The sequence below is a fragment of the Micromys minutus genome (assembly GCF_963924665.1).
Source record: "Micromys minutus genome assembly, chromosome: 4".
Taxonomy (NCBI): domain Eukaryota; kingdom Metazoa; phylum Chordata; class Mammalia; order Rodentia; family Muridae; genus Micromys; species Micromys minutus.
Window position 1 is genome coordinate 34387861 of NC_137973.1, and position 26157 is coordinate 34414017.

At 40.2% G+C, this 26157-nt stretch overlaps 1 protein-coding gene across 1 annotated transcript in view; it reads left to right on the top strand.

Moving 5' to 3' along the window:
• The window catches only part of SPAG17 (sperm associated antigen 17), a gene marked incomplete at both ends in the record, with an annotated part of 212051 nt that extends 187016 nt beyond the window's left edge, over positions 1 to 25035 (top strand). Inside the window, 4 exons of the mRNA XM_080915775.1 lie at positions 155 to 339; positions 11733 to 11793; positions 15250 to 15397; positions 24899 to 25035. Of these exons, the coding sequence (XP_080771901.1) occupies positions 155 to 339; positions 11733 to 11793; positions 15250 to 15397; positions 24899 to 25035 (531 nt within the window). The remainder of the gene's footprint in view (positions 1 to 154; positions 340 to 11732; positions 11794 to 15249; positions 15398 to 24898) is intronic.
• Between the last annotated feature and the right edge of the window lie 1122 nt (positions 25036 to 26157).

Genomic DNA, 26157 nt, shown 5'->3' on the forward strand with positions numbered 1-26157 from the left:
TGCCATGAGACAGTGGGTCACCATGTTGCCATTCGTATAATCATGCTTGAAACCTTGAATGTGCAAATGTATTCTGTATGAGTTGTTAGAGATGGATTTTTCTTTAATTGAAAACTCCCTTTCTCCCTTTTGTCCATGTCTCTGCTCTACAAAGGTGGAAGATTCTGTTGGGGGAAAAGTGAATACATCTTCCATTGCATCAGCGGCCATTCATAACCCAAATGCATCCCCTTTCGGGTTCCACCTTCTCCCACCATCAGTGAAATTTGGAGTGCTTAAAGAAGGACACACCTATGCGACCATTGTGAAGCTCAAGAATATCGGTGTGGACTTCTGCAGGTGAGGCAAAGGCACCAGGCGCCTGCCCGTGTTCCTTTAATGCTTGTCTTTTCTATGTTAATGATCATTTACTGAACTATAACCACATTGTGAATTCTGAATAATCACACCATTTACTACTTTTTCCTTTTATTCACTCTTCAACAAGTCAGTATAGACTAGACTCCAATAATGTGAAAGCTGCATTCATGACTTCTGTAGGTCCTTCAGCAGAAGCCTTGCAACTCTGAATCTAACCTGGTGAAAGCAAATAATGTGTGCAAGCACTTCAATAATTAATACTCAGGACTTGAGATGGCATGTCCTGACTTGCTCTCTCTTGCTGCCATAAACACCATGACCAAAAGCAACAGGAGCACATAAGGGTTGATTCCAGCTTGTGGTTGTATTGTAAGGGTTGATTCCAGCTTGTGGTTGTATTGTATGATGAAGGGAAGTCAGGGCAGGAACTCAAGGGGAAAAAAACTATAGGTAGGAAATGAAGCAGAGACCATGGGGAAATCAGTGTTTACCAGCATGCTTTATTATAGAATCCAGAACCACCTGCCCAGGGGTGGCACCACCCACTGTGGTCTGGGTTTTCCTACATCAATCATTCGTCAAGAAAATGCCCTCATAGACTTGCTTACAGGCCAGTCTGATGAACACAATTTCTCAGCTGAAGTTTCCTCTTTCCAGGCATGTCAAGTTGGTATTAGGCACCACACTCTAAAAATTATCAACTGTGACAACCACAATGATGGTTTGTGTGTGCCTGATAGGAAAAGCACTCTCAAATAGTACTGTGCATATTTAAGAACTGTGACATGACATCATAGGGCACATAGATATTTCAAAAGATTATTGCAGTAATAATGCAAGTAATTTTTTTGTCAAGAGCAGCTGGAATCTACTTAGTGGGAATTCACTATGTAATTCAGTTTTCTTTCCCCCATTCCTCATGAACATTTGGTTTCTAGGCTTGTTTACAAAGGTGCCTTATTATCCATGGAATTGGAATGACAGGATATGGTAAGATACTCAGTGGAGATGCTGGATCCAGAGCTCAGGTCTTCTGAAAGACTGAACAGTACGTGCTCTTTGAGCTCCTTTACAGCCAGCCCTCACTTTGTAGATGTTGACATGTTTCGTCATTCTGCCTTGATTCAACCCCTGGTAGCCACTCGTTTTCCATTTTTGTGTTTTAGTTTGTGTTTTAGAGTTTACGTGAAAGTGGGGTAATACATTTTCTGTGTCTCACTTCTTTCACTTGCTATGCTAATAACCTCTAGGTTTATTCATGCAATAGCAAAAGGCATGATCTCTTGGCTCAGGTTTGAATAATATTCCACTATTTGTATTTTTATCCACACATCTCTTGATGGGCAAATAAATTGCTTTCCTATCATGGCTATCATGAATGCCACTGCAGAAGTTTACCAGAACTGGCAGCCTGCCCAAAGATTGCTGGGCACCCAGAGGAGCCACAGGAGCACTCTCACTCCTGTGCTCACGAATGAGTCCACACCCCCTCTCCACTGGATATCCAGGGAGAGACCACCCAGAACTCTCAGGGCCCAGGTAGCTTGGTGCTGCCTGGGAACAGACTGTTCTGGACCAAACCCAGAGCTGGCCCACTGCCATCTGAATGTACAGCCTACCCAGAAAGTCGAAGACCCCAGAGCAATCTCCCTCCAAAGACCACAGGTCCACAGACCCAGCTCCAGTCAGAGACAACAAGATCACCTAGCATCACCAATAACAAGATGGCAAGAGGCAAGTGCAAGAATCTGAGAAACAGAAACCAAGACAATCTGGCAATATCAGAACCCAGTTCTCCCACCACAGCAAATAGTAGATATCCCAACTCACCAGGAAATCAAGATGTAGACTTAAAATCATACTTCATTATGATAATGGAGGTCCTCAAGAAGCACATAAATAACACACTTAAAGAAGTACAGGGAAGCCAGGAGAACACATGCACACAAGTTGAAGCCCTTAAAGAGGAAACACACACAAAAACAAAAACAAAATCACTAAAAATAATCACATAAAAAACTACAGGAAAGCACAACCAAACAAGTAAAGGAATTGGAAACAGAAATAGAAACAATGAAGAAATCACAAAAGGAGACAGCTCTGAAGTTAGAAAACCTAATAAAGACATCAGGTGTCATAGACTCAAGCATCACCAACAGAATAAAAGAGATGGAAGAGAGAAGAAGATACCATAGAAAACACTGACACAACAGTCAGAGAAAATGCAAAAATCAAAAAGCTTTGAACCCAAAACATCCAAGAAATATAGGACAAAATGAGAAGACAAAACCTAAAGATAATAGGTCTAGAAGAGAGCAAAGACTTCTAAAAGGCCCAGTAAATATCTTCAACAAAATTATAGAAGAAAACTTCCCTAACCAAAAGTAAGAGATGACCACAAATATACAAAAAGCCTACAGAACCCCAAATAGATTGGACCAGAAAAAAAATTCTTTCCAACACATATTCAAACACAACAAATGCTCAAAACAAAGAAAGAATACTAAAAGCTGTAAGGGGAAAAGGACAGGTAACATATAAAGGCAGACTGATTAGAATCACACCTGACTTCTCAACAGAGACTATGAAAGCCAGAAGATCCTGGACTGATGTCATACAGACCTTAAGAGAACACAAATGCCAGCCCAGGTACTATATCTAGAAAAACTTTCAATTATTATAGATGGAGAAACCAAGATATTCCAGGACAAAAGCAAATGTACACAATATCTGTCCACAAATGCAGCCCTACAAAGGATAATAGAAGAAAAACTCCACCATAAAGAGGGAAACTTCACCTTAGGAAAAGCAAGAAATTAATCTTCTTGTAACAAACCCCAAAGAAGAAAAGCACACAAGCATAATTCTACCTCTAACAACAAAAATAGCAGAAAACAACAATCACTTTTTCTTAATATCTCTTAACATCAATGGACTCAATTCCCCAATAAAAAGACATAAACTATCAGAATGGATACGTAAACAGGATCCAGCATTTTGCTGCACACAGGAAACTCATCTCAGAGACAGACACTACCTCAGAGTAAAAGGTTGAGAATAACTTTCCAAGCAAATGCTCCCAAAAAACAAGCTGGAGTAGCCATCCTAATATTGAATAAAATAGATTTTCAACCAAAAGTCATCAAAAAAGATGAGGGAAAAAGCCCCTTTATTCATCAAAAGAAAAATCTATCAAGATGAACTCTTAATCCTAAACATCTATGCTCCCAATACAAGGGCACCTACATTCATAAAAAGAAATATACCAAAGCTCAAAGAATATATTGCACCACACACAATAATTGTAGGAGACTTCAACACCCCACTCTCATCAATGGATAGATCATGGAAGCAGAAACTGAACAGAGACACAGTGAAACTAACAGAAGTTATGAACCAAATGCATTTAAGAGACATCTATAAAATATGTTATCCTAAAACAAAAGAATTATACCTTCTTCTCAGCACCTCATGGCACCTTCTCCAAAACTGACCATATAGTCTGTCACAAAACAGACCTCAACAGATACAAGAACATCAAAATAACCCCATGCATCCTATTAGATCACCATGGACAAAGACTGGTCTTCAATAACAACAACAACAACAAAAAAGCCAACATACACATGGAAGCTGGATAATGCTCTACTCAATGAGAACTGGATCAAGAAAGAAATAAAGAAAGAAATCAAAGACTTTTTAGAGTTTAATGAAAATGAATGTACAACATACCCAAACTTACAGCATACGATGAAAGCAGTACTAAGAGGAAAACTCATAGCTCTGAGTGCCTCCAAAAAGAAACTGAAGAAAGCATATACTAACAGCTTGACAGCATACCTGAAAGCTCTAGAACAAAAAGAAGCAGATACAGGAAATACAGAAAAAAAGGAGTAGACTACAGGAAATAATCAAACTCAGAGATGAAATTGACCAAGTAGAAACAAAAAGAACTATACAAAGAATCAACAAAACCAGGAGTTGTTTTTTTGAAAAACTCAACAAGATTGATAAACCCTTAGCCAGACTAACTAGATGACACAGAGAAAGTATCCAAATTAACAAAATCAGAAGTGAAAGAAGAGACATAACAACAGAAACTGAAGAAATTTAAGAAGTCATCAGATCCTACTACAAAATCCTATATACTCAACAAAAGTGAAAACTCTAGAGGAAATGGACAATTTTCTAGACAGATACCAGGTACCAAAGTTAAATCAGGATGAAATAAACCATCTAAATAGTCTCATAACACCTAAAGAAATAGAAGCAGTGATCAAAAGCCTCCAACCCCCCCTCAAAAAAAAACCCAGGACCAGATGGGTTTAGTGCAGAATTCTATCAGACCTTCGTACAATACCTAATACTAATACTCTCCAAACTCTTCTCCTATAGAAACATAGAAAACACTACCCAACTCATTCTTTGAAGCCACAATTACACTCATTCCTAAACCACACAAAGAAAGAAAACATTAGACCAATTGAAACGTTAGACCAATTTACCTCATGAACATCAGTGCACAAATACTCAATAAAATTCTTGCAATCCAAGAACACATCAAAACAATCATTCACCATAATCAAGTAGGCTTCATTCCAGGGATACAAGGAAGTTTTTATATATGAAATTTCCACTCTCTCCCTACCTATTCAATATAGTACTGGAAGTATTAGCCAGAGCAATAAGAGCAAAAACAGGTAAAGGATACAAATTTTAAAAAAAGAAGTCAAAATATCACTATTTGCAGATGATATGATAGTATACATAAGTGACCCCAAAAATTCCACCAAAAACTTCTACAGCTACAAAAACAACTTCAGCAAAGTGGCTGAATATAAAATTAACTAGAACAAATCAGTAGCCTTACTCTCCTCAAAAGATAAACAGGTTGAGAGAGAAATTAGAGAATTGGCATCCTTCACAATAGTTAATAATATACCTTGGGGTGACCCTAACCAAGCAAGTAAAAGATCTGTATGACAAGAACTTGAAGTCTCTGAAGAAAAAAAAATTGAAGAAGATCTCAGAAAGTGGAAATATCTCCCATGCTCATGGATAGGAAGAATCAACACAGTAAAAATGGCTACCTTGCCTATGGCAATTTACAGATACAATGCAATCCCCATCAAAATTCAAACTCACTTCTTCATAGAGTTAGAAAGAGCAATTTGAAAATTCATTTGGAATAATAAAAAATCCAGGATAGCAAAAACTATTCTTAATAATAAAAAAACTTCGGGGGAAATCACCATCCCTGACCTCAAGCTCTATTACAGATCAGTTGTGATAAAAATCGCATGGTATTGGTACAGAAACAAGCAGGTAGATCAATGGAATAGAATCAGAGACCCAAAAATGAACCCCCCACACACACACCTATGGTCACTTGATCTTTGACAAAGCAGTTAAAACCATTCAATAGAAAAGGGTTTTCTACATCTTCAACAAATGGTGCTGGTTCAACTGGCAGTCAGCATGCAGAAGACTCCAAATCGATCCATTCTTATCTCCTTGTACAAAACTCAAGTCCAAGTGTATCAAAGACCTTTATATAAAACTCGGTACACTGAAACTAATAGAACAGAGAGTGTGGAAGAGCTTAGCACACATAGGCACAGGGGAAATTTTCCCGAACAGAACAGCAATGGCTTATGCTCTAAGATCAAGAATTGACAATTAGGACCTCATGAAATTGCAAAGCATCTGTAAGGCAAAGGACACTGTCAATAAGACAAAATGGCAACCAACAGATTGGAAGAATATGTTTACCAATTCTACATCTGATAGAGGGATAATATCTAATACATACAAAAAACTGAAGAAGTTAGACTCTAGAGAATCAAATAATCCTATTTGAAAAATGGGGTACAGAGCTAAACAAAGGATTCTCAACTAAAGAATACCGAATGACTGAGAAGCACCTAAAGAAATTCTCAATATCCCTAGTTATCAGGGAAATGCAAATCAAAACAACCCTGAGATTCCACCTCACACCAGTCTGAATAACTAAGATCAAAAACTCAGATGACGGCAGATACTGGTGTGGATGTGGAGAAAGATGAACACTCCTCCACTGTTGGTGGGACTTTCAACTGATACAACCACTCTGGAAATCAGTCTGGTGGTTCCTCAGAAAATTGGGTGTAGTACTACCTGAGAACCCAGCTATACCACTCCTGGGCATATACCCAAAAGAAGCTCCAACATATAACAAGAACACATGCTCCACTATGTTCATAGCAGCCTTATTTATAATAGCCAGAAGCTGGAAAGAACCCAGATGTCCTTCTACAGAGGAATGGATACAGAGATTGTGGTACATTTACTCAATGTAATACTACTCCACTATCAAAACACAATGACTTACATGTGCAGCAATCCTTCTGCCTCAGCTTCTCAAGTGCTAGAATTGTGTGTACTACCAAACCTTGATTCTTGTGGGTGTTTGGATAGTTTTCTTCCAGTTTCTGGATACAGGGCATCTTTGCATCCATTTGTTTCCTTCAGTGTCTTCCACGGTGTTTTGCACCTCTGAGCATATTGATACTTCCCCCATCAACTGCATGGTTTTCTGTACTATCTATCACATGTGAACTCACCTTCTCGATATTTTAGCTGCAGTTTTTAATATATTCTATTGATATTTGAAGGCTGACCTTGTACTAAACAATTTTATGCAATTTATTTGCTCTAGCATATTTACTCCTGCAATATCTGGCTTTTAGGCGAAGAGGTAATTTTAGCCCCCCCTTTTCCAATTTGCATGCCTTTTCTTTCTCTCATCCGATGGCTAACGTCAGTGCTTTCCATGCTATGGGAAGCAGGAGTGGCGGCCATGAGCCTGTTTGCCTAAAGTCAACCTCAAGAGGAAAGACTTCATCTCTTGGCCTTTCGTAAGAGTCCTTATGCTGTGAAGCAAGTTTCCTGCCAAGCCCAAAACCATTCAGAGTTTGTATTTAGGAAACTATGTCAGACTTTGTCAGATGCTTCGTGTATGTCAGTTGAGATGATCAATTTTAATCTTTGGCTCTGTAAAGGTATTATATTGATTTTCATAAACACGATGAACTGATACATAGCATGTCTTGATAAAAGTAACTTTTCATACAAATGCTAAGATTTTCTTGTATGTCTACTATTTGATATTTATATTTGTATTATGTCAATTATGAACTTTTGCTAGCTAAAGGGAATAAAAACACAATGGGTAAAGAAATTACAGTTGACACCTTAGCAATCAGACAAGCCATAAAGTTGTATTATAAATAACTACCCACCATCAAATTAGATTACTTCCTGAGGAGTCCCCCTTTCTTTTTTTCCCCATGTGTTTTAACTTGAAGTGAACCTTCAAGGCCATAAATGCATACAGCCCCATCAGCGATCTTTTGTTTAGCATTTGTCCTCTCACTTTCGGCCAAGTATGCTATTGAACCACAAGGGATTTGCTCACAGGCTACAGGGAGCGGGATCTTACTTCTGGTTTATCTTTTCAGTGCGTCTACCACTTGGTGTCTTCTGACTAGGAGACTTGAACATGCACTACAGCAGTGACAGCACTCAGGGTCGCCATCTTGTTGTTCAGTATCTGGCTTCTTTCTTTAGTCTCTAGTTGTCTAGCTCTGCGGTTTGATGCTTTTCCATAGGTGTTTAAGTGTTCCCTTCCTCCTATCCTATCCTTTATATGCTTGCTGTAGCTGTCTTGGGGTTACAAAAAAATTATTTTTTAAATAGTCGAACTGGGTATCATTGCTTTTGTTTGTCCGGTGGAGGCATTTCACAACAGGCTTTAACCTTCTGAACACCTGCACATTTAGCAGCAAAACCTTTTAAATAAACTGTTTTGTACAACAGAAGCATCTCAGTTGTTGAAATTTCAGCTGTAAAAAAAGCATACATGCAAAGCACACTTTTCTAAAGCAATTTTGAACAAAGCCCTGCGCTAGGCAAATGCAGAATGAAAACAGTGTGTCAACTCCACCAAAAGTAGTTGCCCTCGAAGGTATGAAAGTCAGCTGACTTCACTCAGCACTCTTTGCGTACTAGGACCTGATAGAAACTATCATTCACAAACAATACCCCAGCTCTGTGATGGGCTTCCAGAAGTCTTCAATGCCATGCTTTGATAGAGATGACGTGAGTGGCATGATCAGAAATGGGTCCGAAGTCTGCCATCCTGTGGTAGGAAGAAAGTAACTGAAGGACTGGCCAGCCTGAGCATGGCAAACACGGCTCTGGCGGGCCTTGCCCTTCTCCCCCATTCCCTCTGCCCTGCTAAAAACCATACATTCCTAAAGTTAGCCAACAAGGGTCTATTCCCTTATTTGACCACTTCCTCTCCCTGAAGCTGGCTACCAAAGTCCAGCTACCAAAGTATTCAAATCGAGCAATCAAAAGCTCCCCCCCCTCACCTAATTAACATGCCCAATTAAAATTAAATACCTCATCCTAACACGGGGTTTCCCTTTTTCCCTTTATAAACCACCATTTGCCTATGGGCCACATCTGTCTGTCTCTCTATCTAGAGGCAGTCCTAGTCCCTCTTCCCCTCTCTTCCCTCTCCCTTGATCCCTTACCCTTCTCTCTTGTCTTCTATCTCCTGTCTTTGACTTATATTCCCAGCCCACTGTCCCTCTGTAGCAAATAAGTCTTGTGCTGAGACCTTGGTCTTGGGTGTCCTGAGCTGATGCCATTCCATACTGTCTGTGCAGCTCCCTGTCTGCCTTTTCCTCTACCACATCTTCAGCGTGCTCTGCTGTAATACCCCATCATCACAGCCCTCATCCCGCCCTTCATGAGAATCCCAACAGTGTGGGAACTGACACACAGTTTCCATTCTGCATGTGTGTAGTTCAGAACTTTGTTCAAAATTAAGAGCTTTAGAAAAGTACGGTTTGCATGTACTTTTTTTTTTTTTTTTTTTTTTTTTTACCATCCAAGTATTGACAACTGAGATGGTTCAATTGTACAAAAGTTCATTTAAGTGGTTTTTCTATTAAATCCAGGGTGTTCTGAAGATTGAAGCCTGCTGTAAAATGGAACCACATGACAAAAGGGGGTCTCTCCAAAACCCCCTTGGAGGTTTTGGGCTGTGTGCCCCAAAATAAACTTAAATTCCACATGCACCAAGCTCCGTTCCTTTGGAATGCTCTTTAGCTTCCTTGGCACCATCTACATTTCAGAATATACTGACGTAAACTCTCTCAAAAGCCTAGCCTGACTATGCACAGTAGACACAAAGGCAACGGCAGCATATTTGGAGAAGGCTTCCTTAGATCTCTTTCTGTGGTATCAATGCTCAACCCAAATATCCCAAAATTGTAGCTGCACTTTTCCCTGATAGCCAGCAAGATGCATTTGAGAAGGCCTGGGGGAATAAATGGCAATGCTGTTGAGAACAGCTTTGATACTCTCGGCCGTAAGACCTTCTTCTCCTGGATCTATGGGAGTGGGACCAAGATTGTCCCCTTGTACAAAGCCATAGAGAACATCTGGACCTAAACCTAGGTTGAGATCCGGACCTGGATTTTGATCTGAATGTATGGAATTTTCTTTGTAACAAGGATTTGGAAAGGTATTTTGTGTAGAAACCCTCAACCCCTCACAAACACTCTAGAAGCAGAGATATCCCTCTGGTGGCCGCTCCGGGCTCCAACAGAAGCTGCCAAGCTATTGTCCTGCCATAGTCCTGCAGGGACCCACTTTGCTAGTCACCCAAAGCTAAAGTGTTCCACATGGCTACCTTTATATGGCCACCTCAGCACAGGCTCTAATGCTACTTGGCTTGTATAAAGCCATTTTCCACTATGTACCTTTACTGTACTGAAACTGGAAATGTAGACTAGGCTTTTCTTTAATCCACAGAGCTCTTCCTCTTCCTACTGTAGTTAAAGGAGCGTACTACCACAACCCACTTCATCAAACTTTTTATAGTTTCAAGTTAAGCTGACAACAGCTTCTACTACGTACAGAAATATGCGACTTTGCCCTTCACACAATCTAGGTATATGATATCAGAATATGTGTCATTTTATATGATATATTTCCTAATTGGTGTCACTGTATTTTTGATCACTTTGGCTTTAAACTTCATGCATGCTATGACCATCATGAATATATATAGTTAACAACATTACAGTACTAGAGTGTTCTGATTCAATCTTGCATTTCCTGTTTCCAGTAAGTTTTACAGTTGCATACGTATTCATGATGGTAATTTTCATCCTTTTGTTTCTCCTTGAAGAACCTCATTAAGCATTCCTTGTAAGACAAGTTCAGCAGTAATGCATTTCCTTGGCTTTTGCTGTTTTATAAAATCAATTATTTCTGAAGGATAGCCTTGCTGGAAATAGTGGGTTTTGGCTGGCAGATATTAACTTTCAGCACTTGAATATAGTCCTTCTTTCCTTCTTGGCCCACAAGTTTCCTGCTAATAAAACAGATGATATTTCCTAGACATTCTCTAGTATGTTGCCTGGTGCTTGTATCTTCCTTTCTTTTAAATTTCCTTTTGTCTTTGATTTTGAAATCACACTATTTTCTAATTACACTATTTCTAATCACACTATTGCTGCCTGATTGAGACAGAAAGAATAACTGAAGCACTATGGTAATTTTAGCTATGAAGACCTGACTTATTAATAAGCATCTTAGCCCACAGTTCAGTTTATGTATAGGTCTGAAAATATGCCTGGTACTTTTCTAGACCCAATCTAGTGGAATCTTTGAACCTTCTGACACCTTATATGTAATGAAACAGAATAATCTGTTTCAAAGCCTTGCAGGCTAGCATGAGGAAGCTTAAGCTTTCTGAATCCCAACCAGGTCATTCCTGTCTCTGCCATACTGAGAGACTTCACTTTATTGTGGTCACCAGAAGCCACACTGGGAGTTCACTCATTTTCACTGGATCAACATACCATAAATCTATGCCAAGGCCACTTGGAATTACAAAGAGTCTGACTCCCACATGGAGTCAGAGGGAAGCCCAAGCTCCCCTGCTCTGCTATTTGCCCAAAGAGCCATTGTTCTATAGATGCATTCATATTAATACTGACAGCCAAGCTGCAAGGCACACACCGTCCAAACCCTGGCAGCGCTCTGCCTGGGCCCTTCACTAAATAGTAACAAAGGGCAGGAATACAGGCTGGAGTCTGCTTCAGGCTGGTAAGAACTGTTGGAAAGGCAGGTTCGAAATGGGTGGATTCCCCAAATCTTTTCTCAATGGACTCTTAAGGCCTTTTTGGTTGTTGCCCACTGTATGGACTCCCTGGCTCCTAGTTTAACACCCTCCTGATTTTATAGCACCCTAGTTCTTTCATTATTTTGTTTTCATTATGGCATAATTTCTTTCATTTTCTTTCTGGTAGGTTTAGAGTGAAGCAGCCCCCACCCAGCACTGGACTGAAAGTGACATATAAACCTGGGCCTGTAAGTTCATATGTTTGTGTGTGTGTGTGTGTGTGTGTGTGTGTGTGTGTGTGTGTGTGTGTGTGTGTGTTTGCATGCACACATGTGAATATGTATGTTTACATTGCAGTTGGCTTTTTTACCATCATCCCGATCTTCATTTTATATGATTCTAACACTCAGTTTACACCATAAATGGGTCTAATATTTCATGTACCATAGGGAAACAATTCCCTAGACTGGTCCTCTATGTGGATCCACGTAATAAGAACCACAACAAAAAATGCTTACGAGTGAAATAAATAGCTTCAGCTGGACACATGGGAAGCTTTCTTCACCTGTCACGGTGATATGCAGGTGACCTTTTTAACATTGAATTCGTGGGGACTGTAGACTTGCCTAGGTAGTTAAGAGTACATACTGCTCAGTTCACAGCAACTGCCTGGCAGCTCATTACCACATGTATGTCTGGGTCCAGGGAACCCCAAAAGTCTTCTCTGATCTCCTCATATACTTCATGGATGCAGTACACAGACATACATGTGGGGAAAAAAGATCCCATGCATATAAAATAAATAGATCAAAAGCACTGAGTTTTTCTGAAAAGTGACATATTCTCCATGAAAAAAAACCATCCTATTCTTTCTTCTTTATATAAACCTGGCTTGCTTTCTCACACGCTCCAGAGAATACTTTGTAATACAATAACAGGAGATCATATTGTATTTATTAAAGTCATCAGTTGTTTTAACTCTTCAACATTCTCCAAAAACACAAATTTAAAGATGTCAACCTGTAAGACAGGAAATCTAGAACAATCCCAAGGAACGGCCACACCCAGTTACATGAAGAAAGGATTGTTTTTCTTTCTTCAGCATTCTCAACACAAAGGATGAATGTTTGAATGTGATGCTTATGCTAATTACCCGGAATGAGCATCACTGATTCCATACATGCATCCAAACACCACACTGCACTCTGTAAATACACACTTCTGTGTTTCAGATAAAGAAAAAGTCCGTAAAAGAAATGAAAATTAAAAATTAAACCTAACCCTATCCTGACTTTGCTACACTGTCAAAAATGGGGTGTTTGGTTTTTAAAAAGTGAATATTAAGTGACTATTCATTTATATTCCTACCTACTTTAGCAATACACATTTAGAAATGTTATATAAGATAAACACAAGTTTATCTCAAATTAAAACTGAACCATTTTGTGAGCATGTCACCTGGCTGCTTCACCAGAGCCAGGGAAGAGGGGTGGCATACAGAAACCTTACAGGGTCAGACATACAGCAGGCACTCAGATAGGTATGGTCAGAATGAAGTAGGGACTCTGGTGGGCTCAGGAATTATTAGGCACAGAAATGGGTGTGTGTTGGGTCAGAAGAACAGGCAGCAAGGGCATGTAGTCCCACAGCAAGCACAAGGGAAGCCACTAAAGCAGCCACATTTGTTACTTGCATTCAGGGGTCAGCTTAAGTGTCTGGAAGAGTCTGTCAGCTTCTTGCAATGGCTATCTCACACCAGGCAAGGTTGGGCATCAATGCTCTGAGCCTTTTCTTCTGCCTGTCTGTGAAGGTGTTCAAACCAGAAGTTTTTAGCACACTCCTAGGTTGCCTGTCACAATCTGTAGTAGAACAGTAAGAATTTCTGATTGCCGGGCTTGGAGGACCAATCCTGGGACGTTCAGAAACAGTGTTGCGATCTGCTCCAGCACACATACCCACACACTGTTAAAAAACAATGGAAACCCTTTTCAATTCTATCATTTATAAAACTATATTTAAATTTTCCGTTTGTGTCTAATTGTTCTCCATGTGGTAGTGTGTGATTTATATATCTATTTATTTTTTAGATAACTGTTCCCAAGTCTTCTTTTTAATCAGCCTCCTGGAAAGGCAGCTTAGAAACAGAAGCATCTCTCCCTTTCCTGGCTAGTTGTGCCTTCCAAGAACGAGGCAAGCAGCCCAATGCCTTGTGGCATTTCTTCATTGTTTTTCACTTTCAGACCTAAGCAGTTTGGCACCTACACTGACTCTGTCTCCCTCTGCTGGCCCCATCACCCTACACATCCTGTATTAGAATCCCAGAGACCAATTGATGAGAGACTCATCAAGTTTCTTCTATCACATTCCTATTTCTCTTAGATGAAATCTACCCTTATCAGCCAGCAGCCAGAAACTCACTACCAGTCCTCAAGAGATCACACAGTTCTGGACTGTAAGACGGGTATAAGGATATGACTTACGGTTTCGAGGTCAGACATTAAACAGAGATCTCGGTTCAGAAGTCAAGAGTCAGATAGAAAAATTCAAGTGTCCCCTACACACTGCTGATGTTTGAGAATATGGGAAAGAGAACTTTGGCATCTGTTTAGGGAGCAGGGGGAAGACAGACTAAAGGAGATAGAAGAGGAAACTAGGGACAAACAGTTATAGGTATTGTAATGATTTTCCTTTACTTCCAATGTCCCGTCATTTAGTCTCCCACCACAAACCCCCCCACACGCTCACACATGTGCACACACATGTGCACACACACACTCATAGCACCTGGTTTTTGCCTTTGTGGCAGTCAGTCTAAAAGAAAAGAAGGTTTGTTCTGGCTTATAGCTTCAGGGGTGTCACTTTGGAACCACTTAGCCCTGTGTTTTGGGGACTCTGTGAAGTATCAGGGCAGGGTCATATGGGAGAGCAAAACTGCTCTCTTGATGGCTGCCAGGAAGCAAACAAACAAACAAACAGCAAACAAAACCAGGAAGAGCCATACCTCTTCAATGATCTCATTGCTGTGCACTAAGCCCAGATCCATAATGTTGTTGCTGTTTCCAGACAGGTTTCTCTGTGTAGACCTTGCTGTCCTGGAACTCAACTCTGTAGACCAGGCTGGCCTCGAGCTGACATAGCTGCCTCCCCCCACTCCGGAGTGCTGGGATTAAAAGCAGGCACCACCACCACCTGGCTTCCTTAAGTCTCTCTCAGCTCCTGATAGTGCCGCAGGTTAACACCAAACTTTCTCCAACATCCTTCTGAAGTTTATTTTCAGTCCCATTTATTTCCTGGAATTCTACACCACTCTAAACAATTCTGACATATATGTTCTGACCCACACAGCTGGGCTGTGGAAATGGGACCACTGGGGTGACAAGGAAATGAAGGACAGTGGTCTCAGGCTATCAACACTCTGGGAAAGGAAGCTGTTGTAGCCCGTGCAATTGCTTCCCGCACTTACTGTCAACATTCAGGCACTGAGCAAGGGTCAGCAACAGGGTTGGACATTCCAGTGGGTCTGAGGCAAAAGGGTCTTGACATGGCCACGCTCATGGCAATGACATACCCTTACCCAAGACTCCATTCACTCCCTACATGTGCTTACATCCACTAGTGTCAAGTTTATGGATGAGAAAACTGGTTTAGAGAATTTAGGTATGCTGTCAGAATTAGTTTTACAATCAGTATTTGATGTCTTACAGGTGGCTGCTGGTTTGCAAGCAGAGCTAAAGGTAGAGCTATTTGCCATGGCAGTCGGAAAAGACGGAGCCAAGGGCTCAGCACACATTTCCCACAACATTGAAATCATGACGGAGCACGATGTTCTCTTCTTACCTGTGGAAGCAAATATCCTTTAAAACTTGGTCTTTGTAACCACAGATAGTGCAGAAATGAATAAATGAACTAGGAAATCATGGAAGACAAAATGGTCTTCATTAGTTATTCACTAGACGAAGAACTATGTATGGGATGGCAAACAAGACATGGGGCACATGAATGGATGATGTCAGGTATGATGATTTATATATGTTTAGCCCAGGGACTGGCACAATGTGGAGGGGTGACTCTGTTAGAGTAGGTGTGCCACTATGGGTGTGGCTTCTAAGACCCTACTCTCAGCTCTGCCTGCACCATGCCTGCCTGGATGCTGCCATGCTCCTGCCTTAATGGACTGAGCCTCTGAACCTGTAAGCCTGCCCCAATTAAATGTTGTTGTTTATAAGACTTGCATTGGTCATGGTATCTGTTCATAGCAGTAAAACCCAAACTAAGACAGAGGTTGGTATCAGGGATTGCTGTAATAGGCCTGACTATGCTTTAGTTTGGGAGGATGTGGATTTGGGGACTTTGGATTTGGAAAGCAGTGGAATGGTTTAAATAGGACTTAGTGAGCTATTCTAGTAGGGATATGGAAGACTTTGTTACTGAGAGTAAGAGGTTGCAGTGGAGAAATTCAATATATGGTCTAGAGACTGTTTTGTGCCATTTTGGTGAAGAATATGGTTCCTTTTTTGCCCTTGTCTGAAAAGTCTGCCTGAGGCTAAGATGAAGAATCTCAGATTAACTGCACTGACAAAGGAAGTCTCAGAAATGCCCATCATAGACTTCTCTGGTTAAATCTTATGAGAAGCACTTTAAACAAACATAGCAAACTGAGAAAGGGAAAATATAAAATACATGGTTCGAGCATTAAGGGGACACCAGAAAGTAAACTGGAGCTGAATCCTATGTTCAAGGATATTAAGTTGAATTAAAAGAGTAGTGACTTTGTGGCAAGATCTCACCCAGCTAAGTTTAGATCCAGGGATGGTAGTATAAGCCTTTAATTCCAGGAGGCAGAGACAAGCATATCTCTGAGTTCAAGCCCAGCCTAGAGCAAGTTCTAGGTGAATAAAAACATATCCAGGGTTGGTAGACTACACCTCTAATTCCAGTGCTTTAGGAAACAGGCATAGAGATCTGAGTTCAAAGTCAGTCTAAAGATCAAGTTCCAGGATAGCCAAACTTAGGCAGCGAAGGAGTTAGAAAACAGAAAACTGGTGATAATATAATAGAACAAGGGGGAGGGAGGCGTGTTCCAGCCTCAGGAAGCAACAGAACTCAGTCGATTTGGCCACCAGGATCTAAATTTAGAGAGTTCAGAATACAAGTGACTACTGGGACAACTAATTCTTGTTAGCTGGAGCTAAGAAATTAGTGATGATTAAGAAGAGACCAGCATCACTGAGGTCATATCTTCTGGAAAGTGCTTTTTGTTTTTTTGGTTTTTTTTTTTGTTGTTGTTGTTGTTGTTGTTGTTTTATTGTTAAAAAAACAGATATCACAAACTTGTTTTATTTCATCTTCCCAAAATTGTGTGAGATAGATAAGGCAAGATTTACAAATTTTAGTGTTGTTGAAAGACAATAGAGCTTCTCACTGGCTCAAGCGAATGACAATTCCTTCTCAGCATATTATTCAGGTTTTTTTTTACCTTGATATCTTTTTTTTAACAACTTTATTTTACAAAACAAAGATAAATGTACAAATTTTAAGCATTTTTTGCATAAAATTATACAATACATTTTTGTCAGTACTTTTTTTCAGATTTTAAAATAATTTTTGCCTAAAACTGTATGGATATATTTTTTAGTCAGTACTTGATTTTTTTAAAGGTTTGATAATATGCATTGAAAACTTAATAGTTACAATGAGCATAAAGTACATGTAAAACAAAATGCAACATGGAAATAGTCAAAGTTTTCTTGTTGTATAAAGATTTCTTTGTTTTGTTTTATTTTGTTTTCTTTATTTCATGGACTTCATACAGTCTGTGAGTTGTTTCTGGGGCAGTGCGAGCCTCTGGGGTTAGCATCCCACTATCAGTGACTGCATATTATGTCTGTTCTTTTGTGACTGAGTTATCTCACTCAGAATGATATTCTCTAGATGCAGTTATTTTCTTAAGAATTTGGTCAAGTCATTGTTTCTGGTGGCTGAGTAGTATTCCATTGTGTAAATGTACCACAATTTTTGTATCCATTCATCTTCTGAAGGACATCTGGGTTCTTTCCAGCTTCTGGCTATTATAAATAGAGCTGCTATAAACATTGTGGTGCATATATCTTTGTTGTGTACTAAGGTGTCTCTGGGGTATATGCCCAGAAGTGGAATAGCTGGGTCTTCAGGTAGTATTATGTCCAATTTTCTGAGGTATCACCAGACTGATTTCCAGAGTGGTTGTATTAGTTTACAACCCCACCAAGAGTGGAGAAGGATTCCTCTTTCTCTGCACCTCGCCAGCATCTGTTGTCATCTGAGTTTTGGATCTTGGCCAATCTGACTGGTGTGAGGTGGAATCTTAGGGTTGTTTTGATTTGCATTTCCCTGATGGCTAAGGAAGTCGAGCACTTCCTCAGATATTTCTCAGCCATTCGATATTCCTCAACTGAGAATGTCTTGTTTAGCTCTGTACCCCATTTTTTAATAGGGTTATTTGATTCTCTAGTGTCTAGCTTTTTGAGTTCTTTGTATACCTTAGATATTAGGCCTCTATCTGATGTGGAGTTGGTAAAAATCTTTTCCCATTCTGTTGGCTGCCGTTTTGTTTTCTTGACAATGTCCTTAGCCTTACAGAAACTTTGCAATCTCATTAAGTCCCATTTGTTAATCTTTGACCTTAGAGCTTGAGCCATTGGTGTTTTGTTCAAAAAATTTTCTCCTGTGCCTATATGTTCTAAAGTTTTCCCTAATTTCTCATCTAATAGTTTCAGTGTATCTGGTTTAATGTGGAGATCTTTAATCCACTTACACTTGAACTTTGTACAAGAAGATAAGAAAGGGTCTATTTTCATTCTTTTGCATGTTGAGTGCCAGTTGGACCAGCACCATTTGTTGAATAGGCTGTCCTTTTTCCATTGAATGTTTACGGCTCCTTTGTCAAAAATCAGGTGACCATATATGTGAGGGCTCATTTCTGGATCTTCTATTCTATTCCATTGATCCACATGCCTATTTCTGTACCAGTACCATGCAGTTTTCAGCACAATTGCCTTGTAGTATAGCTTGAGGTCAGGGATAGTGATTCCCGCAGATGTTTTCTTGTTGTTGAGGATGGATTTAGCTATTCTAGGTCTTTTGTTGTTCCATATGAAATTGCACATTGATCTTTCCAATTCCATGAAGAACTGTGTTGGAATTTTGATAGGGATTGCGTTGAATCTGTAGATTGCTTTTGGTAAGATTGCCATTTTTAAAATGTTGATCTTTCCAATCCATGAGCATGGGAGATCTTTCCATTTTCTGAGATCCTCCTCAATTTCCTTCTTTAGAGGTTTGAAGTTCTTGTTGTACAGGTCCTTCACTTGCTTAGTTAGAGTCACACCAAGGTATTTCATAGTTTTTGTGACAATTGTGAAGGGTACCTTTTCCCTAATTTCTTTCTCCACATGTTTGTCCTTTGAGTATAAGAAGGCTACTGATTTGTTTGAGTTGATTTTGTATCCAGCCACTTTGCTGAACTTGTTTATCAGCTGTAGGAGTTCTCTGGTGGAGTTTTTGGGGTCACTTAAGTACACTATCATGTCATCGGCAAAGAGCGATGTTTTTATCTCTTCCTTTCCGATTTGTATCCACTTGATCTCCTTTTGCTGTCTAATTGCTCCAGCCAGGACTTCCAGTACTATGTTGAATAGGTAGCGAGAGTGGGCAGCCTTGTCGAGTCCCTGATTTTAGTGGGATTGCTTCAAGTTTCCCACCATTAAGTTTGATGTTGGCTGTTGGTTTTCTGTATATTGCTTTTATTATGTTTAAGTATGGACCTTGGATTCCTGTTCTTTCTAGGACTTTTAACATGAAGGGGTGTTGAATTTTGTCAAATGCTTTCTCAGCATCTAGTGAGATGACCATGTGATTTTGTTCTTTGAGTTTGTTTATATGGTGGATTACGTTGATGGATTTCCTTATATTAATCCATCCCTGCATCCCAGGGATGAAGCCTACTTGGTCATGATGAATGATTGTTTTGATGTGTTCTTGGATTCGGTTTGCAAAAATTTTGTTGAGTATTTTTGCGTCAATGTTCATAAGTGAGATTGGTCTGAAGTTCTCTTTCCTTGTAGGGTCTTTGTGTGGTTTAGGTACGAGGGTTATTGTAGCCTCAAAAAATGAGTTAGGTAGTATTCCATCTGATTCTATCTTTTGGAATAGTTTGGAGAGTATTGGTGTTATATCCGCAATAAATGACTGATAAAATTCTGCACTGAACCCTTCTGGACCTGGGCTTTTTTTGGTTGGGAGGCTTTTGATGACTGCTTCTATTTCTTTAGGTGTTATAGGGTTATTTAGATGGTTTACTTGGTCCTGGTTTAACTTTGGGATCTTGTATCTGTCTAGGAATTGGTCCATTTCCTCCAGATTTTCCAATTTTGTGGAGTATAAGTTTTTGTAGTAGGATCTGATGATTTCTTGAATTTCCTCAATTTCAGTTGTTATGTCTCCACTTTCCTTTCTGATTTTGTTAATTTGTATACTCTCTCTTTGCCCTCTAGTTAGTCTGGCTAGGGGTTTATTAATCTTGTTGATTTTCTCAAAGAACCAACTCTTGGTTTTGCTGATTTTTTCAATGGTTCTTTTTGTTTCTATTTGGTCTATTTCTGCCCTAATTTTGATTATTTCTTGCCGTCTACTCTTCTTGGGTATATCTGCTTCCTTTTGTTCTAGGGCTTTTAGCTGTGCTGTCAGGTTGCTGATGTAAGCTCTCTCCAGTTTCTTTTTGGAAGCACTTAGGGCTATGAGTTTTCCTCTCAGTACTGCTTTCATTGCATCCCATACGTTTGGGTATGTTGTGTTTTCATTTTCGTTGAATTCTAGAAAGTCCTTAATTTCTTTCTTTATTTCTTCTTTGGCCCTGCTTTCGTTTAACAGAGTGTTGTTTAGTTTCCATGTGTACATAGGCTTTTTGTTGTCTTTGTTGTTGTTAAAGACCAGCCGTAGACCATGGTGATCTGAGAGGATGCATGGGAGTATTTCAATCTTCTTATATCAATTGAGGCTTGTTCTGTGTCCAATTATGTGGTCAATTTTCGAGAAGGTGCCATGGGGTGCTGAGAAGAAGGTGTATTCTTTTATTTTAGGATGATATGTTCTGTATATATCTATTAAGTCTAGTTGGTTCAAAGTCTCTGCTAGTTTTGCAGTGTCCTTGTTCAGTTTCTGTTTCCATGATCTGTCCATTGGTGAGGGTGGGATATTAAAGTCTCCCACTATTATTGTGTGGGGTGAAATGTATTTTTTGAGCTTTAGTAGGGTTTCTTTTATGAATGTGGGTGCTTTTTTATTTGGAGCATATATGTAAAGAATTGAGAGTTCCTCCTGACAGATTTCCCCGGTAATGAGTAAAAAGTGTCCTTCCTTATCTTTTTTGATAACTTTTGGTTGGAAATTTACTTTATTCGATATTAGAATAGCCACTCCAGCTTGGTTCTTGGGGCTGTTTGCTTGGAAGTTTTTTTCCAACCCTTTTACTCTGAGATAGTGTCTGTCTTTGTCTCTGAGATGAGTTTCCTGTATGCAGCAAAAGGCTGGATTTTGTTTATGTATCCATTCTGATAGCCTATGTCTCTTTATTGGGGAATTGAGTCCATTTATGTTAATAGATATCAAGGAATAGTTGTTTCTGTTTCCTGCCATTATTGCCTTTGTGGGTTGAGTCGTGTCTGTGTCTTTTTCTTCTTTTAGTTTTCTTGTTTTCACTAGACCTCATTGTATTGGGTTTTCCACCTATAATTTGTTGTAGTGCTGGCTTTGTGGTCAGATATTGTGTAAATTTTGATTTGTCTTGTAATATCTTCATCTCTCCATCTATGGTGATTGATAGTTTTGCTGGGTATAGCAGCTTGGGCTGGCACTTGTGCTCTCTTAGGGTGTGCATGATGTCTATCCAGGCTCTTCTAGCTTTCATAGTCTCTGTTGAGAAATAGGGTGTGATTCTGATTGGCCTGCCTTTATATGTTACCTGACCTTTTTCCCTTACTGCTTTTAGTATTCTTTCTTTGCTTTGCGCACTTGGTGTTTTGACTATTATGTGTCGGGAGGTATTTCTTTTCTGGTCCAACCTATTTGGAGTTCTGAAGGCTTCTTTTATGCTCGTGGTCATCTCATTCTTGAGGGTAGGGAAGTTTTCTTCTACGATTTTGTTGAAGATATTTACTATGCCTCTTAGTTGATACTCTTCTCCCTCTTCTATTCCTATTATCCTTAGGTTAGGTCTTCTCATTGTGTCCTGGTTTTCCTGGACATTTTGGGTTAGGAGCTTTTTGTTTTTTGCATCTTCTCTGGCTGTTTTGTCTATGTTTACAATGTTGTCTTCTGCCCCCGAGATTCTCTCTTCCATCTCTTGTAGTCTATTGGAAATGCTTGCTTCTGTGACTCCTGATTTCTTTTTTAGGTGTTCTACCTCTAGGGTTATCTCTTTTAGTGTTTTCTTTATTGTGTCAATTTCTGTTTTAAATTCCCTCATCTCTTTGGTTCTGTTTTCCTCTAGTTCTTTGAGTTCTTTGAGTGTTTTTCTTGTTTCCTCTTTGAAAGCATCTGAATCTTTTTGCTTTTCCTCCCGTTCTTGTTTAAGTATCTCTATCAGCATCTTGAGGTATGACTTCAGGTCTGCGTCTTCTTTTTCTGGAGTGTTTGGCATTCCAATGTTTGCTGTTATGGGAGAGCTGGGTTCTGGTATTGCCAGGTTGTCTTGGTTTCCTTGGGACATACTCTTTTGCTTTCCTCTCGCCATCTTGTTGTCAGTGATATGTTCTTGCCTTTCCCTTGTATCTGGTCTGTGTCCCTGGATCTCCACTGGTCCAGGTGTCAGATTGGCTAAGCCCTGTTCTGCGCCCTGAGGTCGCCGCAGGGTGGAAACAGAAGTTCCAAAGTTGTGTTCCTGGTCCCTGGATCAAGCAGGGCTGGGGGGTGCGCTTACTGTGCACACTCCGCAGAGATCTCTCTGCTCCCTGGCTGCCCAGACCTCCTACTCACCTGTCTTTAAAGCTTTAGGAGTTGCTGATCCGAGTGGCAGATGGGCCGCTCTTTGTTCTGCACCCTCAAGTCGCCGCTGGGTGGAAACAGAAGTTCCAAAGTTCTGTTCCTGGTCCCTGGATCAGGCAGGCCTAGGGGTGCGCTTACTGTGCGCACTCCGCAGAGATCCCTCTTGTTTTTTGTTTTTTTTTTTTTTTTTTTTGTTTTGTTTTGTTTTGGTTTGGTTTGGTTTGGTTTTTGAGAACACAAAAAAGCTGTGTTCCAGAAATAGCCAAAGTTGTGCCTAGTTCTACAGCTGTACTTTGTAATGTCTAAGAGTTACCCGTGTGGTACTGGTTTTGAAGGCATGAAGGTGTCATGAAAAGCAGCTGAGGCTTGTCACTGTGAGAGGCTGTGGAAAGCCACTAGTGAAGGTGCAGCATTGTTTACAGCTGACAGCCCAGGGCTGAGGGGTAATGCTCATGCAAAGGATTTGAGGCTTGGTACCATAAAGGGAGCCTATAAGAGGTATTGATGAAGCCTAGTTGCAATGGAAGACACCAGTATATTGGAAATGCCAGTGCCACGAATGACTATCAAGAACAGCAGCAGCAGTGGAGTGGTTCAACCTGAGCTTTGAGTGCTACAGAAGGCAGAGCTAGAGAAGTGACACCAGGTTTTTGGAGGAGCCCAAAAGATCATATGTAGATCCCAGACAGTGAAACAAGAAGCTATGACATTAAAGTTGCCTTGGAGACTCCAAGATTTTCGAGATGCCAGAGCCATAGGATATCTCTGAGGAAAGCAGCTAACAGGGAGTAGAACCAACCCAGGAGAAAGAAGTTTGGTGCAATCAACAAAGATTAAAAAGGAGTTGGAGATCTGAAGACTGCTTTGACATCAGACATGGAGATGCAGAGTTTGGAGTTTGCCCAGTTGATTTCCTGTCTTGTATTAGGGATTACAGTTAAGTGGTCAGATAAATCTCAAAAGACTTAACTTTTGACTTTTAGCATTGTTGAGACTGCTATAAACTATGGGACCATTGAAGTTGGATTAAATGTATTTTGTATTATGCTATATTTAGGTATGGCCCACTTGGACTCATGTTTGCACAAGCCTATGGGGGATAGGGAGTGAAATGTGATGGTTTGTATATGCTTGGCCCAGGGAGTGGCACTATTTAGAGGGGTGTCCTTGTTGGAGTAGGTGTCACTATGTGTGTGGGTTCTAAGACCCTACTCCTAGCGGCCTGGAAGTGAGTATTCTGCTAGCAGCCTTCAGATGAAGAAGCAGAGCCTCAGCTCTGTCTGCACTGTGCCTGCCTGGATTCTGCCATGCTCCCACCTTGATGGACTGAACCTCTGAACCTGTACGCTAGCCCCAATTAAATGTTGTTTATAAGACCTGCATTGGTCATGGTGTCTGTTCACAGCAGTAAAACCCTAACCAATACATCAGGTAAGGAGGAAAGAGCAAGGTCAAAGTGAAACAATATGCATGACTTAAATTCATTTTAGAGCCAGCAACTGAACTACAGAGCTTGGTAACAAGATCTCATCTGGAAAGTAGGAGCTGGCAATAGAAAGGTTTCAAGAGTCCTTTATACACAGTTGATGTCTGAGGGTATGGGAAGGAGAAATCTGAGATCTTTTCAGAGAGAAGGAAGAAGGGCCAAAGGAACAGAGTGTTACTTTAATGATACAACAGACGTCTTGTTTACTGTAGATTGTTTCTAGGCTTGAGAGTAGAGGAGGAAAGCATGTAAACTATGACTAAAAGTAACTAACATGGCACTATCCAGTATAGAGAGCACAAGAGTAAAGAGGCCAAGAGCTAGCGTTGATGAGAAGGAAGATAAAGACCGCCTGAGAATTAAAATTTTCAGATAACGGGAAGACTGGGGGATTCGTTGGGTGCGCTTCATTTCAGCAGAAATGGATGTGAATTCATTTGCCCATTTATTCTTTCAAAGGCAGTGAGTCTAACAGGCAAGGCACTATGGCCACTTATCGGTTAGACACAGGAAAATAGTTTGGTTTTTCACTTCCTAAAGATAAATTCACAGCCAGTGTCCAAAAATCTAGATCTGTCCCTACCCAACGTGCATGAAATCAGCACATTGATATGGTCTAGGGTCTGGTGGTGATGGCCTCTCATAGACAGGCCAGGACATTGGCGAAAAAAGAATCACACTTTGGAAAAGACATTGTGCTAAAACACAAGGATCCAGGTCCTGTACACTAGCCTGTATGGGCAAGATTTGGCTTACTGCTGGAGACTCTGATTTTAAAATGTTACTTGTGTCTGTATAAAATATCATTTAACCATGAAGCTCATAATCCTTAATGACTATTTTACTAGTTTTAACAAGAAGCAACTATGACAATCGACCAAAAGATTTTCCCCAGGGAAGAGAAAATCCCATGGTCTACAGGACTTCCACAATCTCCTCCTCTGCTCTTGGAGTCATCATGTCTCAAAAGGCCACTCATCATTAGACCTGTAAGTAGTGAATGCCATGTGGTCAGCCACTTATGCCTCAGACCTCGGTTTACCCTGACTTCTAACAGCCAAAAAGGAAAATGTTATCAGAATTTACATTTGAATCAGTTCTCATATATTTTGAACTTACAACCCCTTGTACCGTTGGTTCCAAGGGTAAAATTTATCAATACTTACCAAAGAATTAGAACTGGGAAAATTTAAATCATATTTAAATAAATAATTAACCTAGTATGAAAAATAGTTTGTTTTTGTATCTAACACAGTGGCCCAGGAGGCAGGGACAGGAAGTGATCAGAAACGAGCAGTCAGTGACTGACTTCCTCCAGCAAAGCCCCACCTTACATTCACATCCCCTGAAGCAGCATCACCATCAAATCATGGTCCTCTGAGGAACGTTACATATTCAAACCATGACATCCTACCCCAAACATTCAGGCTACTCCATACGGTGAATGTCATTCCATTTTATTAAAAATATTTTTTCACGTATAGTATCTTCTTGTTCCCCTCTCTCTATTCCTCCAAGTTTCTCCCCACGCCCTACCCCATCCAGATCCATTTCCTTTATGTCTCTCATTAGAAAACAAACACACTTCTAGGGGATAATAATAAAATAGAATTATCATATTGGAGATGGGCAAGACAAAGAGAAGGTACAAAAACTAGAGACCCAATTGTTTGCATACTCAGGCATCCCATAAACATTAGACTGGAAGCCATACTATGTAGGCAGAGGACCTGGTGCAGACCTGTAAATGCATTGTGCATGCGGCCATATTCTCTGTGAGTTCATAGGTGCTCTGACCATGTTGAGAAAGGCCTTCTTGATCCATCCCCCTCTGGTTCTTACATACAGGACTGTTTTAGCTATCTTTGTTTCTGTTTCCTTATGAAGCTGAAAATTGTCCTTTCAGTTTCTACAAAAAACTGTTTTAAATTTTATTGGGCATTGCATTTAATCTGTGAACTGCTCTTGGTAGGATGGCCATTCTTATATGAATCTTACTGACCCTGGGTAGGGGAGAGCTTTCCCCATTCTGTTATCTTCAGTGACTTGGAAGTTTTTATTATACAAGTCTTCCACTTGCTTGGTTAAAGTAATCTCAAGATACTTT